The 16855-nt window shown below is 33.9% G+C and overlaps 2 protein-coding genes across 10 annotated transcripts in view; one reads left to right on the top strand and one right to left on the bottom strand.

The window, feature by feature from the left end:
* VRK2 (VRK serine/threonine kinase 2) overlaps positions 1 to 16722 on the top strand; it is a 105366-nt gene extending 88644 nt beyond the window's left edge. The window contains exons 12-13 of one of the 2 annotated variants that reach the window (XR_004054278.1): positions 1692 to 1853; positions 12864 to 13375. Coding sequence is in view for 1 of the 2 variants with exons in the window: in XM_010377648.2 (XP_010375950.2) it covers positions 1692 to 1853; positions 12864 to 12902 (201 nt within the window). In the remaining variant the exon portion in view is untranslated. Of the gene's footprint in view, positions 1 to 1691; positions 1854 to 12863 lie in introns of both variants that reach the window. The other variant, XM_010377648.2, reaches the window with a different exon arrangement.
* FANCL (FA complementation group L) overlaps positions 12763 to 16855 on the bottom strand; it is a 78490-nt gene continuing 74397 nt past the window's right edge. For 6 of the 8 annotated variants that reach the window (XM_030920943.1, XM_030920944.1, XM_030920946.1 and 3 more), the window contains 4 exons: positions 16516 to 16561; positions 16352 to 16433; positions 15020 to 15136; positions 12763 to 13675 (listed from right to left, as the gene is read on the bottom strand). In XM_030920943.1, the coding sequence (XP_030776803.1) occupies positions 13544 to 13675; positions 15020 to 15136; positions 16352 to 16433; positions 16516 to 16561 (377 nt within the window). In that variant the 3' untranslated portion in view covers positions 12763 to 13543. The remainder of the gene's footprint in view (positions 13676 to 15019; positions 15137 to 16351; positions 16434 to 16515; positions 16562 to 16855) is intronic. The other 2 variants (XM_010377669.2, XM_010377677.2) reach the window with 1 other exon arrangement.

Genomic DNA, 16855 nt, shown 5'->3' with positions numbered 1-16855 from the left:
GCAAGAACCATGGGAGACCCTTCGTTTCACACTAATGGTATCAGGTACACTTATTACCAAGATGACTTCAGCGGAAAGTGGCTCAGAAGATGGTGACATAAACTTTCCCAATAGTTTGAGAGGGTTGAGTGGTGAAAATAAAGAATCCCTGCATGATTAAGAAACATTTCCAACTTTAGGTTACTGAAAGGCAGTGGTTTTGCCATCCTTTTATAAGCTGGGATCCTGGAGGAGGTTAGAATAGAGTAGTGTTGTGACAATTTAGGTTTAGCCACAAAACACCAGCATACTTTAAAGGGAAGGAGTGAACACACTTGGCGATAAAAGCTAAAAATTGAGAGACTACAAATTAAGGCTCTGCTTGCCCAGCCAATGTAATTCATTCTCTATTTCGGCACTGACTCCTCCATTATTTCCCCTTTGTGCTGTTCCTATCTTCTGCCCCCTATTTAACTCATGAAAAAAAGGTGATGGCACTTTCTGCTGCTATAAACATGAAGCTGCTGAACAAATACTTCATGTAAGGACCTTCACTGTAGCTTTCAATCTTCCAACAGTGTTGTGGGTTCTGCCCTTCTATTTCTGAGTCTACTTCAAGGTTATTGACAGTCGGGCATCTCCCAGATGTCACCATGGTGTGAAAAAGAAACCTTAGAGACAGCAAGCTTGTTGTAGAACTTAACCTCTGATACTGGTACACAGTATTCGATGACATGAACTGTTATTCATCTTGCTCAAAGGTTAAACTACCTGCACAAAAATATAAGCAACATCACAAGCTCCTTTTATATATTCACATTAATTAGGCTCACTTCAATGATAGAAAACTAAGATTTTAATTAATAAGAATTTAAACTACAAAGATACACTGGATACACTCCCAGCAAAGGTTAATAATGAATTCATGTGCAGTTTTAAAATGTGACAATTTTCTCTAAAAATGTTGTTTTCAGTAAGCAAGTTATCTGTAGGGATAATTTCTAAAGAGTACATAACAGTGACACTAATTTTATTTTTATTACACTTTAAGTTCTAGGGTACATGTGTACAACGTAGATTTGTTACATATGTATACATGTGTCATGTTGGTGTGCTGCACCCGTTAACTCATCATTTAATTAGGTATATCTCCTAATGCTATCCCCCCTCCCTCTCCCCACCCCATGACAGGCCCCGGTGTGTGATGTTCCCCACCCTGTGTCCAAGTAATCTCATTGTTCAATTCCCACCTATGAGTGACAACATGTGGTGTTTGGTTTTCTGTCCTTGCGACAGTTTGCTCAGAATGATGGTTTCCAGCTTCATCCATGTTCCTACAAAGGACATGAACTCATCCTTTATGGCTGCATAGTATTCCACAGTGTATATGTGCCACATTTTCTTAATCCAGTCTATCATTGATGGACATTTAGATTGGTTCCAAGTCTTTGCTATTGTGAATAGGGCCACAATAAACATACGTGTGCATGCAGTGACACTAATTTTAATTGGTTTTGTCCCAGTGATGAGAACGGGTCTGGATCTTGCCAACGACTATAGTTTTTCTGTAATGTCCATTTGCTGCTTTCTTCTTTATTTCCTTTTTTAAAGCTTGGCAAGTTTAGAATTTTTAAGAATCTGGACATATATGCATTTTTTCAAGAAATACTGAAAGTTTTCTTTACATACTATTACTTACTCTACACCAACAGGTTGATTCACAAAAGGCTGCAACAAGGCAAGTCAACGAGGCACACAATAGTTTAATCGAAAAAAAAGTCCACAGTGAGAGAAGCACTGAGTCCTGTGCAACGTGGAAAAAAGTGCAGAAAGAGGAGAAGCTGATTGGATTGAAGAACAATGAAGCAGCTCAGGTGAGAGGGTTGTTTGTGTGTGTGTGGTTTTTTTTTTTAACTTAATGTTACATTAGAATATACCCTTTGGGAATAAAAACATCTTATTTTCTCCTGAGGGCCAAGTTTGTATGGTTTTGTTAAATGAGAAGGGACAGAAAATATCCTAGCCAACTGATAAAATTAAAGTGGCCAACACCAGTTATCATAGAAACAGAATAGCAGTAAGCACATTTGCGTACAGATCTGATTTCTTTATCCTAAGAATGTAATGAAGTGCACTTAAATTTATTTTGCCATCTATGATCCATTAGGGACTCTTAACGTATTCTATACTTTCACATTGGTTCCTCAAGTCTCACCCTTATAATCAAATATAAGTGAAGTGTTTCCCTGTCAATGTGGTTGTATTTTAAAATGATATATTTTTTACATCACTCAATCATTTGGGCGGATAGTGACTCACCTTTAGCAGATGACTCATTCAGGTAACAGCAAAAATCCTCCCTAATCTAACCTTTTTTGACAACAAGGAGAAGCATACAATGCATTTATATCTGCAGTGAAAAAATACTTAATTTTGTCAAAATGACCAACATTTTATATGATTTATATACCATCATTTCCCCCAAATGATTTGAGGTAGTTTATAGTATGAAACAGGATAATTTAATACCCCACCTTGTATACCCTACCACAAGAAAAATTGATATATCAGGCAGCTGGGATGTTAATCACTAAACTGAGCACTGAATTTGGCTCTGAACTTCTTGACAGCCAAGGCAAAAATTAGAAGCATAGTATTTATGCATTCTTCAGCCAGCCAGCAAGCCTACAAGTTTATCCAGAGACAGAAGTGCTTTTTTTAGTACTAATAGCAATCTTTTACATTTATTCTAGTATAAAATAGTGGCATTATTTGTTATTTCATTTTAAATTTATGTAAAGAACTACTTCACTTAGGCATATTTTAGTTCCTATTTGTAAAATTAAAGGCAAATCGTGCTTGGTGACAAAACTTAGAGATTCTCAAAATCTCTAGTTGAGAGATTTTTTTTCATCCCTTACTTAAGTCCACCAAAATCACCTGGTGTACAGGGATAGGGAGGCACTATTAAAATACTGATGCAAAGAAATTGATTCATTTTTGGCTGTGGTGGCAATGAGATATGTATATATAGATTTTATAACTTTGGAAAGTCTTGGTTCTTTTCCCCCGTCAGTCCTCTTCCCCCAGGGAATGTTCTGCCATTTTGATTCTCATCACTAGATTAGATTTGCCTCTTCTAGAATTTCATAAACATGCAGTCATATAGTATGCATTCATTTGGGCCTGGCTTCTTTCACTCAATGTTTTTTTTTTTGAGATTTATCCGTGTTCATGCATGTATTAGTAATCTGTGTTTTCCATTGCTGATTAGTACTCCATCGTGTAACTATATCACAGTTCACATGTCCATTGTATAACGACATCATAATTCACAAGTTCATTCTTCTATTAATGGACATTTGGGCTGCTACTCATTTCTGGCCACCACAAATATACTTGCTGCGAACATTCTGGCACAAATCCTTCTATGAATGTGTTTCATTTCTCCTGAGATGTAGAATTGTTGGGTTGTAGGGCAGGTGTATGTTCAATTTTACAAAGAGCTGACAAATAGTTCTTGAAAGTACCATTCTGTACTCCCACCAGTAATGTACAAGAGTTCTGGCCACTCTGCATCCTCCCCAATATTTGGTATTGTCACTCTTTTTAATTTTAGCCATTCTAATGTGTATTAGGGTATTATTGTGGTTCCAATTATTCACCTAATGTCTACTTAAGTTTGAGCACTTTCACATGTTTTTACTGACCATTCATGTATCTGTTCTTATAAAGTTTCTTTTTTGAGTGTTCTAATTTTTACTTGGATATTTGTCTTTTTATTGTTAAGCTATAGGTGTCCTTAGCAGATATCTGTATTATGGATATCCTTTCCTATCATGTGGCCTGCCTAATCATTTAATTCATAGGGTCTTAGGATGAGCAGCTTTTTATATTATTTGTTATTTTTATTTGAAGTTCAATTTATCAATCTTTTCTTTAATAGTTTGTGTTTTTTTTTTTTTCTGTAAAGATACCTAAGAAATCTTTGCCTACCTCAAGGTCACAAAGCTATTTTGCTATATATTTTTATAGAAGGCTCATGGTTTTAGCTTTCATTGTTGTTTCTACAAGCCATCTCAAATCAATTCATGTGTATTCTGTGAGGTGCGGGTTGAGATTCTCTTTTTCATGTAGTTTGCACCATCATTTATTGAAAAGATTTTCCTAATGAGTTCCTTTGGAGCCCTTTTCAAAAGTGAGCTAACAGTGTAAGTGTGGGCCTATTTCTGGGCTCTATTTTCTTCTACTTGTCTCTCCTTACACCAACACCACACTGCATCAGTTACTGTTGCTTTACAGCAAGTTCTGAAATTAGAATAGTTCTTTAATCCTTTTATTTTCTTTCAAAAATGTATTGGCCAGCCGGGCGCGGTGGCTGAAGCCTGTAATCCCAGCACTTTGGGAGGCCGAGACGGGCGGATCACGAGGTCAGGAGATCGAGACCATCCTGGCTAACACGGTGAAACCCCGTCTCTACTAATAAGTACAAAAAACTAGCCGGGCGAGGTGGCGGGCGCCTGTAGTCCCAGCTACTCGGGAGGCTGAGGCAGGAGAATGGCGGGAACCCGGGAGGCGGAGCTTGCAGTGAGCTGAGATCCGGCCACTGCACTCCAGCTTGGGCGACAGAGTGAGACTCCGTCTCAAAAAAAAAAAAAAAAAAAAAAAAAAAAAAAAAATGTATTGGCCATTTTAGGTCCTGGTCTTCTCCTCCATAAAATTTAAGAAGCAGCTTGTTAGTTTCCACCAAAAAAATGCACAATGGGATTTTGATTGGGAGTACATTAAGTCTAAAGATCAGTTTATGGAGAACTGGCATCCCAACAGTGTCGAAAACTCCAGTGCATAAACCTGGTACTTCTCTGCATTTATGTGGAACTTCCCTGCATTTATGTGGATTTTCTTTAACTTCTCTCAACAATGTTTTGTAGTTTTTAGTGTAGATGCCTTATTCATCTTCCATTAAAATTCTCTCTAAATATTTTGATCCCATTTTAAGTACTAATTTTCAAAATTTCATATTCCAGTTATTTGTTGCTGGTATATAGAAATATAATTTATTTTCTCTATCAATATTTGACATACAGTATAATCATGTATCTTGGGATCTTTCTAAATTTACTTATTAGTTCCAGTAGGTTTCATTATTTTTTAAATAGATTCTTAGGACTTTCTACGTAGTTAATGATGTCTATGAATAGAGACAGTTTCTACCTTTTCCTTTCCAGTAGATGTCTTTTATTTATTTATTGTTGTTGTCTTATTACACCTGCTAGCAGCTCTAGTATTACGTTGAATAGAAGTTGTGGCCATCCTTGCTTTGTTCCTGATATTAGAGGGAATGCCTTCATTCTTTCACCATTAAGTTAGCTGTTGGCTTTTTTCTAAATGCCCTTTATCAGGCTGAGGAAATTTCACCGTATTTGTTGAAAAATAAATGTAAATAATGAATGAATATTAAATACTGTTTTGAGATCTCTTGAGATGATCATATGATTTTTTGCCTTTACTAGTACGATGAATTACATTGATTTTTGAATGTTAAATCAACCTTTTATTTCTGGGATAAACCCCCACTTAGGCATGATGTGTTTTCCTGCTGAATTCTGTTTGCTGAATTCCAACTCAGTTCCTGCTGAATTTCAGTTCCATGGAAGGTTTTTATACCTAGACTGATAAGAGATAATGGTCTGTAATTTTCTTTCTTTCTTTCTTTTTTTTTTTTTTTGCAAAGTGAAAGCAAGTTTATTAAGAAAGTAAAGGAATAAAAGGATGGCTACTTCATAGACAGAGCAGCTGTAATTTCTTTTCTCATAATATCCTTGTATGGTTTTGTTTTCAGGGTCATTATGAATTACACAAGTTGGAAGTGTTCCCCTCTGTTTTCAGAAAATGTTTTTGTAAGATTTGCCCTTCTTAAATGTTGGATAGAATTTAGCAAGAAAACCATCGGGGCCGATAATTTGTTGTAGGAAATTTTTTAACTGCATATTTACCTTCTACAATATATAGAGTGATTATTAGATATTTTTTCTTCTTGTGTCAGTTTTATATTTGTGTTTTTCAAGGAATTTGTCCATCTCATCTAAGTTTTCAAATTTATCAGCACTAAGTTAGAATATTCTTTATTATCCCTTTACCATCACCAATATCTACATTGATGTCCCCTCTTTCAGTCCTGATAATGGTAACTTTTGGTTTATTTCTTTTTTTCCTTATAGTCTAGCTAAGGGCTTATCATTTTCATTAATCTTCTCAAAGACCAGCTTTGGTGTTTTTTTTTTTTTTTTTTTTTTTTTTTTCAAAGACCAACTTTGGTTTTGTTGATTTTTTTTTTTTTAATCCTACCATTGATATGTTTTCTATTTCACTAATTCTTTATCATTTCGTTTATTCTACTTATTTTGGTTTTAATTTATTCTTTCAAGCTTCATAAGGTGAAAGTTTAAATCACTAATGTCTTCATTTTTTTTCTAATGTATATAGTTAAACCTATAAATATGTAAGCTGTGCTTTGGCTGTGTTTCACAAATTTTGATATGTTGTGTTTTCATTATTATTCAGTTCAATATATTTTCTAATATCCCTTGATTCATTTGATCCATAGGTTATTTATTAGTATGTTATTTAATTCCTAAGTATTTTTAAGGTTTACTGGGTATCTTCTTGTCACTGATTTCTAATTTTGTTGTCATCAGAACACATCCTGTATTATTGCAATCTTTTAAAATTCATTGGAACTTATTTTGTCACCCAGGAAAAGGCCTAGTTTAGTGAATGTTCCTTGTATACTTATGAAGTTTGGGGTTAAGTTGTTTAATAGTGTTCAAATCTTATATATTTACTGTTTTATTTTGTCCTCTTATCATTTAATGACGAAGGATGTTACAATCTCCAACTGTAATTGGAATTTATCCATTTGTCTCTTCTATACATTTTTGCTTCACAGATTTTGATGCTGTTATTAGGTATATGCAGATTTAGTAGTTATATGTTCTTGGTTAACTGTCCTTTTCATCATTCTGAAATATCTTTCTTTATATCTGTTAAATACTCTATCTTGAATTCTACTTCATCTGACTTTTAACAGTTCCAGCCTTCCTATGATTAATATTTCTACATTGTATCCATTTCCATCCTTTGTTTAATCCACCTGTGTCTTTTTATCTACCGCTTTTGTAACTAGCATATAGTTGAGTCTTGCTATTTTATAAGATCTGGCAAACACTATATTTTATTTGCTCCATTTCTATTTCATGTAACTATATTTGCTCCATTTCCATTTGAGGTAACTATTGATATAGCTGGGTTTAATCTACCATTATGCAATTTGCTTTCTTTTTGCCCCATTTGTTTTTTGTCCCTTTTTACCTCCCTCTTGCTTTATTTTGGACTAATTGAGAATTTTTTTTTAACTGTGCTTGTTTTTTTTTTTTTTTTTTTTTTTTTTTGGTGATCACTCCAGAACAAGGGGTCAGTCAACTCCATAGCCTATGGGCCAAATTCAGCCAACCACCTATTTTTGTAAATAGTTTTATTGGAACATAGCCATACTCATTAACTTACATATTGTATTTGATTGCTTTTGTTCCATAGTGGCAGAGCTGAGTAACTGCAACAGAACTGTATGGTTCAAAAAACCTAAAATATTTACTCTCAGGCATTTTACAAAACAAGTTTGCAAATCCCTGCTCAGAACAATCCTGCCTAATAGAAATATAATGCAAGCCACATATGCAATTTTAAAAATTATACTAGCCACATTTCAAAAAGTAGAAAGAAACAGGTACAATCTATTTTAATAACATCCTCTGATTAAACTAATTTCCACAATGGTATAATCAGAATAATATTACTGAGATATTTTACATCTTTTATAGTAATAGCACACCTCAGTTATAACTAGCCATATTTCAAGGGCTCAAGTCATATTAGACAGCATGGCTCTAGAAATTACCATGTGCACATTTAACTGATCATATTACATTCTATCTTGACTTAATGTGTAAGAACCTTACAATATATACTTCCCTTTATCCCTCATTGTGCTATTGTTGTTATACATTTTACTTTTACATGTGTAATATATTTCAGAATGCATTGTTATTGTTGCTTTAAGGAGTCATTTTTCATTTTAAAAAAATTAAGAAAGGAAAAAGAAAAAAAGTCTTAACATACCCCAATATTTATAGTTATTGAAATTCTTTATTCCTTCAATAGATCTTAGTTTGGTATCATTCCTCTTCAGCCTGAACAAATTCCTTTAACATTTATTGTAGTATATATTTCCTGGAATCTATTTCTGTCACCTCTTGTCTGTCTGAAAATACTTATATTTCATCTTCACTTTTTTTGTAGTAGTAGTGGATTTACATTTTATTCCTGCATTTCTTTTTTTAACAGTTTATTTTGAAGTAATTGTAGACTCCAAAATTGCAAAAATACATACAGCCTCCATATATCCTTACCAACCCTTTCACCCAACTCCTGCAAATGAAAACATTTTACATAACCATAATATAATTTTACAAAACAGGAAATGGACATTTATATACTACCAGAAAATACAGACTTTATTAGGATATCACCAATTTTGACACATACTCGTGCATGTCTGTGTTCCTTAGATTTTATTACATGTATGGAGTAACCACAATATCCTACAGACCTGTTCCATGACCACGTAGGAATTGCTTATGCTATAGTGACACCCTCTTCCCAATCCTAATCCTCAGAAAGCAGTGGGTTTATTCTGCATCACTATAATTTTATCATTTTATCATATAACTCAAATCTTATGATATATAACTTGTTCAGACTGGCTTTGTTTCATTCGTCATCATGCTCTTGAGATCTATCCAAGTTCTGTGTACATCAGCAGTTCATTCCTTTTTATTGCTCAGTAGTAATCTGAAGTATGGGTATAATATTGAAGAACATTTGGTTTCTTTCCAGTTTTTGGCCATTCACTGTTGAGTAGGTTAGCTGTAGACATTTTTATAGATGTTTTCGCTGTAAAGTTGAGGAAGCTCCCCTCCATTTCTAATGTACTGAGTTTTCATCATGAATAGGTGCTGAATATTGTCAAATGCTCTTTCTGTATCAGTATGATCATATGATTTTTCTTCTTTAGGCTGTTACCATGGTGGATGGCGCTGGTTTGTGGCTGAATATTGAACTAGTCTTCCATTCCTTGAATCAACCCCACTTTGTCATTGTATATTATTCTTTTTATATGTTGCTGGATTTAATTTGCTACTATTTTAATGAAGAAGTTTACATCTGTGTTCATGAGAGCTGATGTCTGTTGTTTTCTTTTTATTCTACTCTTTTTGTTGGTTTTGGTATCAGGGTAATGGTGACCTTACAAATTGGGAAGCCTTCCTCCTCTTCTTAACTTCTGGAAGAAAATGTATAGAATTGAACTTGTTTCTTTTTCACATGTTTTGCAGAATTCTCTAGTGAAACCATCTGGGTCTGGAGATTTCCTTTTTAGCTATGAATTCAATTTCTTTAGTAAGACTATTCAGATATTTATTTCAAGAGTAGGCAAACTTTTCTGTAAAGAGCCAGATGGTAAAAATTTAGGTTTTGCAGGTCATATGGACTCTTGTCACAACTATTTATCTCTTGCATTTTTATTATTTCATCTTGAGTTAGTTTTGGTAATTTGTAATTTTTCCAGGAATTGGTCCATTTCATCTGAGCTATCAAATTTTTGTTGGTATAATTATTCATAGTATTCCTTTATTTAAATCCCTTAAATGCCTGTGGGGTCTGTAGTGATACTTGTTTCTTCCCAGATACTGGTAGTTTGTGTTTTCTTTCTCTGTCAGTCTTGCTAATTTATCATTCTTACTGGTCATGTCACAGAACCAGCTTTTGATTGATTCTTCTGTATTTTTTAATTGCCAATGTTATTGATTTCTGCTCTAATTTCTATTTCTTTCTGCTTGCTTTGGATTTCTTTTAAATTGTTTTAAATTTTTTTGACAAATATAATTGTATATATCATATCTCTGGGGTACAATGTGATGCTTTGATATATGTCTACATTGTGGAATGTTTAACTCACACTAACAAATCCATCATGTCACATATTTGTCATTTCTTTTTATAATTTCTTGGGGTGGAAACATTATTAAATTGGGACTTTTTGTCTTTTCTAATGTAAGTATTTAGTATTATAAATTTCCCTTCTAGCATGACATAAGCTATGTCCCACATTTTGATATGTTGTATTTTCATTTCCATTCACTTCAATGTATTTTTTAATTTTCCTGGTGTCTCTGACCCACTTAAAGCATTCTTTAAATTTTAAAGCATTTGGAGATTTTCCTATTCTTTCTTTCCTTCAGCTTGATCTTGGTGTATTTTCTTCCCTTTTTTCCAGTTTAGGTAGAAGCTTAGACTATTGATGTGAACCCACTATTTTTTATAATGTATGTATTCCATGCTATAAATGTCCTGCTAAACCCTGTTTGTACTGCATCCTGTAAATATTTATACATTTTAATTTTGTTCAGTTCAAAATATTTTATATTTCCCCTTGAGACTTTTAATACCTTAATTATTTAGAAATGTGTTAATTTCCAAGTATCTTAAGGCTCTTTTTCCAGTTACTGATTTCTAGTTTAATTATATTGTGGTCTGACAATGTAAATCTATTAGGGTTTTATGGATAGGATATGATGGTCTGCCTGTTTGAATGTTCCAGATGCAGATGAAAAGAACATGTATTTTCCTGTTTTGGGGTGAAGTACTCTATAAATATCAGCTAGATCCCATTATCTTGTGATGTTACTAATTTATTTTATATTCCTGCTGATTTTCACTCTAGTAGTTATATCAATCACTGAGAACAGAGCTTTCTAGTTAGGGAGATGTGCAGTGCCAACTCTTTGCTGTTTGTTTAATGCACAGCAGGCATGGTCAAAAGGGCAAGCACCTCTCCAGTTTCTGAGGCCAGTGTGGAGGGTTACTGTTGCTCTGATGTTTGCTCAATGCAAGGTGGAGAAGGTTGGTAGGACTCTACTACGGTATCTACAGTGTCTGGTGGGGAGGAAGAGAGACACCACATCTGCCTCTGTTAGTGCAGGGAGGAACAGGCTATATGGCTCTGCCTTATAGTTTTGGTAGTCTCTGGTGGGAAGGAAGGGAGACCACCTCAGTAGTACAGGCTGGGAAAGGTTGTCAGAGCTCTATCTCAGGTCATACTCCTAGACCTCTTGAATGAGATCTGCATTTTAACAAGTTATGATGATCTCTTTGCTTTCTAATACTCAACAATGCCATAGACCAGGAGTCAGCAAACCTTTTCTTTAAGAGGCCAGAAAGAAAATACTTTCAGTTTACTTTCCATACAGTTTTTGTCAGAAATATTCAACAATGCCATTGTAGTGCAAAAGCCACATAGACGGTATATAAACAAACTGATGTGCCTGTGTTCCAATAAAACTTTATTCAAGAAACAGGCAACTAGCCAAGCCAAATTTTGTCGACTCCTGTTATAGACTCCCAATCAGACCTCTCAGTGTACTGAAGACAACAGGTGGTTAAATTCTCTGATGAGTGCCTTCCCATATGATGTCATTTGCTGATGTTCAAGAGAGATTAAGTGTATAGGTTACACAGTAGATGCTTCTGGAAATTATAGTAGCTTGACTTCTATCCTTACCTAAGTGGAGATATCTCCCAACCTTCCACATGTGAGCTATATGTAAATGCTGCTCATATTACCTTACCCTTTAGAAATATATGATTTGATAGCATAATTATTTTTATTTGTATTATGCTTTATAGGCCCACTGGAGTAATTATTCACTTCTTTTGCTTTAGTTAATAAAGCTGACCAACTTACGAAAAACAGCATTAATGTGACTTTGTTAGCTCAGAAAGAATAGTTTAAAGTGAGTTATTTAACCCTCAATTTCTTTCTTTTTCATAGGAAAGCTAATCTTTAAAACATCCTTTGTTTTATGTAGGACTCCTTTCTGACACTTCCAAAACCCTGTATGTAGAAAGAGGAGGGCTGTTTGAAGGGTGGCAGTTTAAAGGTTGAGAAGGTAGTAGCTATTAGAATGATGGACAGTGAACAAGCTTAAAGTATTTTGCTTTGTTTTGTATTTCTCCTCTTGATAAATGGTGCTGAGAGGGCATGCCAGAGGTCACCAAAGGGAAGCAGAAAAACCCGACTTTCAGCCAGTTAAGTGGTGATCGGGAAACTGATTCCTGGGCCTCTGGCCAACAGGAATGATGAAAACATAGAAGTAGCTCCCAAAACTTGCATAAGTAACCAGTTAATTTGTTTTATATTAATATCACTTAATTTGTTTTATATTATTATCTATTCAGTCTATAGTGGTTAGTCTGTATAGCTTTCCAAGAGACATAACACTATATCTACCCCGAGGCAGTTTTCTTTGGCTATGTACAGCCTCATCCTTTACCCACTGTACAGCAGACATCACTTTTCAGTTGCCATAGAATCAAAAGGGTAAGAATCACAATAATGACCAAAATATTTCTAATTATGGCTATCTTACACCTTTAAGATTAAGCCCAATTTTTTGGTTTTGCCAAGGAAATTCATTTCTCACATTCTATCCTATTTTTAGATTATAAATTATTTAAGAGATATCCCACTTATGTGGTTTAAAAGAACCACTCAAATTATATCCAGATTTGCTTGCTGGATGTTTATAAACTCTTAAAAAGTGTAAATCTTAAAATCTAAGATCTTTACCTAAAAATTACTTCTCAGTAAAAATAACATGCAAAAACTTGATCTTGTATAACATTTTATTTAGCATTCTTATACATTACACAAAATAAATACTTGGATAACTCACATCTAACAAACTATATATGTATTTTTTCCATAGGAAAGCACAAGGATAAGAGAGAAATATCAAGAGTCCTAAGAACTTTTGAATGAAGCAAACAGTTTCCCACAAAAATTGAACTACAGACAATTCCCAAACTCATTTTATGAACCTCATCAAGATTTTACCAGTCCAGATATATTCAAGAAGTCAAGATCTCCACCTTGGTATAAATACACTTCCACAGTCAGCACGGGGATCACAGAAAGTTCAACTGGACTTTGGCCTACAATTTCCCAGTTTACTCTTAGTGAAGAGACAAACGCAGATGTTTATTATTATGGCATCATCATACCTGTCCTTTTGATGTTAGTATTGCTTGCTTTATATTTTCTCTGAAGATATCAAAATTCCTTTTGATAATTTTTGACGTTTCCAGCTCTTCACCAAAATGTTATATTCTTATTTCAGTGTTTCCTCCCAGACATTTTTAAGGTAATTGGCTTTAAAAAGAGAACATATTTTAAGAAAGTTTATGGACACTCTAAAAAATAAAATTGTTTTATACTAGAAATAGTGTCATAGTACAGTTTGGAAAACACTTTTCTGAAGTTTCAGATCACCCAGGAAATCTAGAAAAGGAGTTTAATGTTTTTGATCAGAGAATTTGAAAAATAAAAATGAAGAGAATAAAGTTTCAAAAGTTTTAGATAAGCTGATATACTATATAGATCTGTCTTCTAGAACATATTACTGAAAGCTAGGCACATTTTATGAGATGTGATTAACAATTTGCTTACCTTACTACAATATGGACATTCACCAAATATGATGTTAAAACTCTGTCTACTAGTTAGTAGTCCTCTCAGCCACTGCAAATTTTAAAAGATAAAGGAGAAGCGTCAGCATGATTACAAATTACAGATACTCCAAATGTCAATCCCTTTGTTTTAAAGAGCATTATATTTTTATTCCAGAAAACTTTGCTTTTTTGTTTTGCAAGAGTAAGGGGTATATTTCCTGAGCCAATAGCAGACTGTTAATATGTTGAACAAGGGAAATCAACATGGAATTGAAGGTCTAAACCACTGGTTTATAACCAGATTATGGGCTCCTTTAAGAATTTGATGAGAATTATGCATTTTCTTTATCCCCAGAATAGACATACATAAAAATATGCATACAACTTCCTGGTGTTCATAGACCTTCCCTAATTTGTTCATAGACAAATTAATCACAAATTAACAACTCCTGCTGTTAAAAAATACTATAGGCTCTTGAAAATTTCCTTCTTAGTTCTGGTCTTAATCACTAACAGTGGGTTAATTTTCAACCCATTGATCACAAGCATGAGCCAGTGAATTTTTAAAAATTAAATGAATATTCATAATTACAAAAGAAAGCATGTGTTCCCTTAGAGTATTTCTGTAATTTGACCTGATATTTTATGATTTTATATAAGGTAAATAGATGTCTCTGCCTAAGTTCTCCATTGGCAAAGTACAGATGGCACCAACTGCTACCTCTAATCACAAAAGTAAAGATGTGATATAAAGGAAGGCTGAAACTGAAGGCAACATACAATTGCACGGTGTTCTGTATATAGCTGCACACAGTTTATCATCTATCAACTAGGCCCTAAGGTGAAGCAAATGACTAAAGACAGGAATGAAAGTAGACTTCACATACAGTAAATAAAGTGGCATTGCCTGAGTGCTGTGAGATATTCAGATCACAAAAGGCATTCTTCTCAACATAAAAAGTAGTATTATTGGATATATTCTATTCTTAAATGTAGCCTGAAAAGTAATAGGTACTACATAGTGTTAATTTCATTTTCACTTTATTGCTGCCACTTTCAACCACCTCCACCTTGGATAAATCTATGAAGTTTACACTGTGGTAACAAGGTATTTATAGAAAGATTCCAATGTACCATCAATTTAATTTGTTGTGTGTCAATAAGCTAGTCCATGAATATATTCTGGATAGATTTTCTCCCTTCTTGGATATTTCAGGACATTTCTCCACTCATTAGTAACTGTGATGAAGAAATGAAGCACATAAGCATCTGGAATAAACTGGTAAAAGGAGTTAATGGCAAAAGAGAGGGTCACTATTGACTAAACAGATTTTAGATTCTGTGTATTTCAAACAGGAATACGTCCTGTGTTGTGTTAGCTGAAGAAAGTCTTGACAATGTTTTTATTTTTTACCTCATATAAGCATATTTGATGGAAAGGTTGTCCACACTGGGAATTATCACACACTTGATCAGGAATGGCACCGTCAAGTTGATAAGCATAACAAATTCCACAATCCATAGTAAAATCCTTCAAAAGAAAAATATTTATAAAAAGCATATGTGTCTCACTTATTCGTTGTACATATTTGGGAGGGTACGTGTGATATTTTGATACATGTATACAATGTTTAATGATCAAATCAGGATAATTAAGATACTCATCACCTCAACATTTACCTTTTATGTTGGGAACATTACAATTCTCCTATTTTAGAATATGAAGTCACCTATGTGTTTAAAACACAAGGTAAGATCAGGAAGAATGTTGTATAAATACACCTTTTATAAAAGTGACTATATTGCTGTATTATAGGAAATATAATTACATTACTATTTAACACCTAGCAAAGCTACTGTAGAGTGTTTCCTTTTTCACTCACATATACACAGCTAGGCTAAAAATGAGAATCCATTTTTGGCTGGCAAGATGTTTGGGCATTAGTAATTTTCCCATATCATACATTGATATAATGTCCCTGATAGTATTTAAAGATAGGAATTGACATTAGCTAGTAATTACTAAACAGCACAATTCTGTAACTAAAGGAAAAAGAAACTCACCACCATTTAGTAGTCTACAACCTTAGCAGCCTTGTCAAAAATCAATTCTAAGTTTATTATTTTTGCAATATAGTGGTATCTATTCAATTTTGAGAAACTATACTGCTTCACAAACACTTATATCAAGCTAATCAGTACTTCAGCCATCCATAAACAGACTGTGTAGAAGAGCCAAACATCTCATTAGCTACTTTGGACCTTTCCCCTTATTTTTAATAGATGACTGTCATTAATGACTTCACTACTGAAGACCATGAAAAAAGTGTACAGTTGACCCTTGAATAACATGGGTTTGAACTGCACAGGTCTACTTATACACAGACTTTTTTTCAACCAAACGCCGATCAAAACTACAGTGCTGACAAGATGCAGAACCTGTGTTTATCTGAAATCTGTGTATACAGAGGGCCTACTTTTTTCTATATATGGGTCCCACAGGGTAACTGTGGAACTTCAACGTCTGTGGATTTTGGGGCAGCCCGGAAATCAATCCCCCTGTTACAAGAGACAATTGTACTTAACAAGCAATCAAAGGTAAACAAGTTTTTTGATGCAGTTCAGAAGTCTGTGTTATAATATTTTTCTAATTCCCTCCTTCTTCAGTATCATTTTTCACTAAGAGAAGCATTTAAACTTCATTATACAATACTGTCTGGAATATCAAAGCACTGATAAAACTTACAGATTTTTCCAGGATAGCACGAGCTGGAAAATCAATTTCTAAAACATCTTTCAAGTTTTGTAGCACACTATTTTCTGGATCCCTGAAAGCATGGGGAAAAAAAATTATGCTATGAACTTTGTAGAATCACCAAAAAGTAAAAACTATATTGCCAAAGTACGTACCACAAATGTATGTTCCTGCTCAGCTTAATTCCCAGGGGTTTTACCACTTCAGATTAAAAAAAAAAAAAAAAAAAAGGTTTAATAATTGCATGCTCTACTCTTGGTTTGCAAAGCCACATTTGATATAGAATGTTTCTTAACTACTTGATTAAAAAATCAAAATTATATGTATTATGTTAAAAAAAATTATACAGTTCACAATGCTGAGACATTTTCATTTAAAATAACTATCATTGTTGCGGTGAGCCAAGATCATGCCATTATACTACATACTGGGCAACAAGAGCAAAACTCTGTCTCAGACAAAAAAAAAATAAAAACTACCATTAATATACTAATA

Source organism: Rhinopithecus roxellana, chromosome 17 (assembly GCF_007565055.1).
Source record: "Rhinopithecus roxellana isolate Shanxi Qingling chromosome 17, ASM756505v1, whole genome shotgun sequence".
Lineage (NCBI taxonomy): Eukaryota > Metazoa > Chordata > Mammalia > Primates > Cercopithecidae > Rhinopithecus > Rhinopithecus roxellana.
This window is presented reverse-complemented; position numbering and strand designations above follow the sequence as displayed.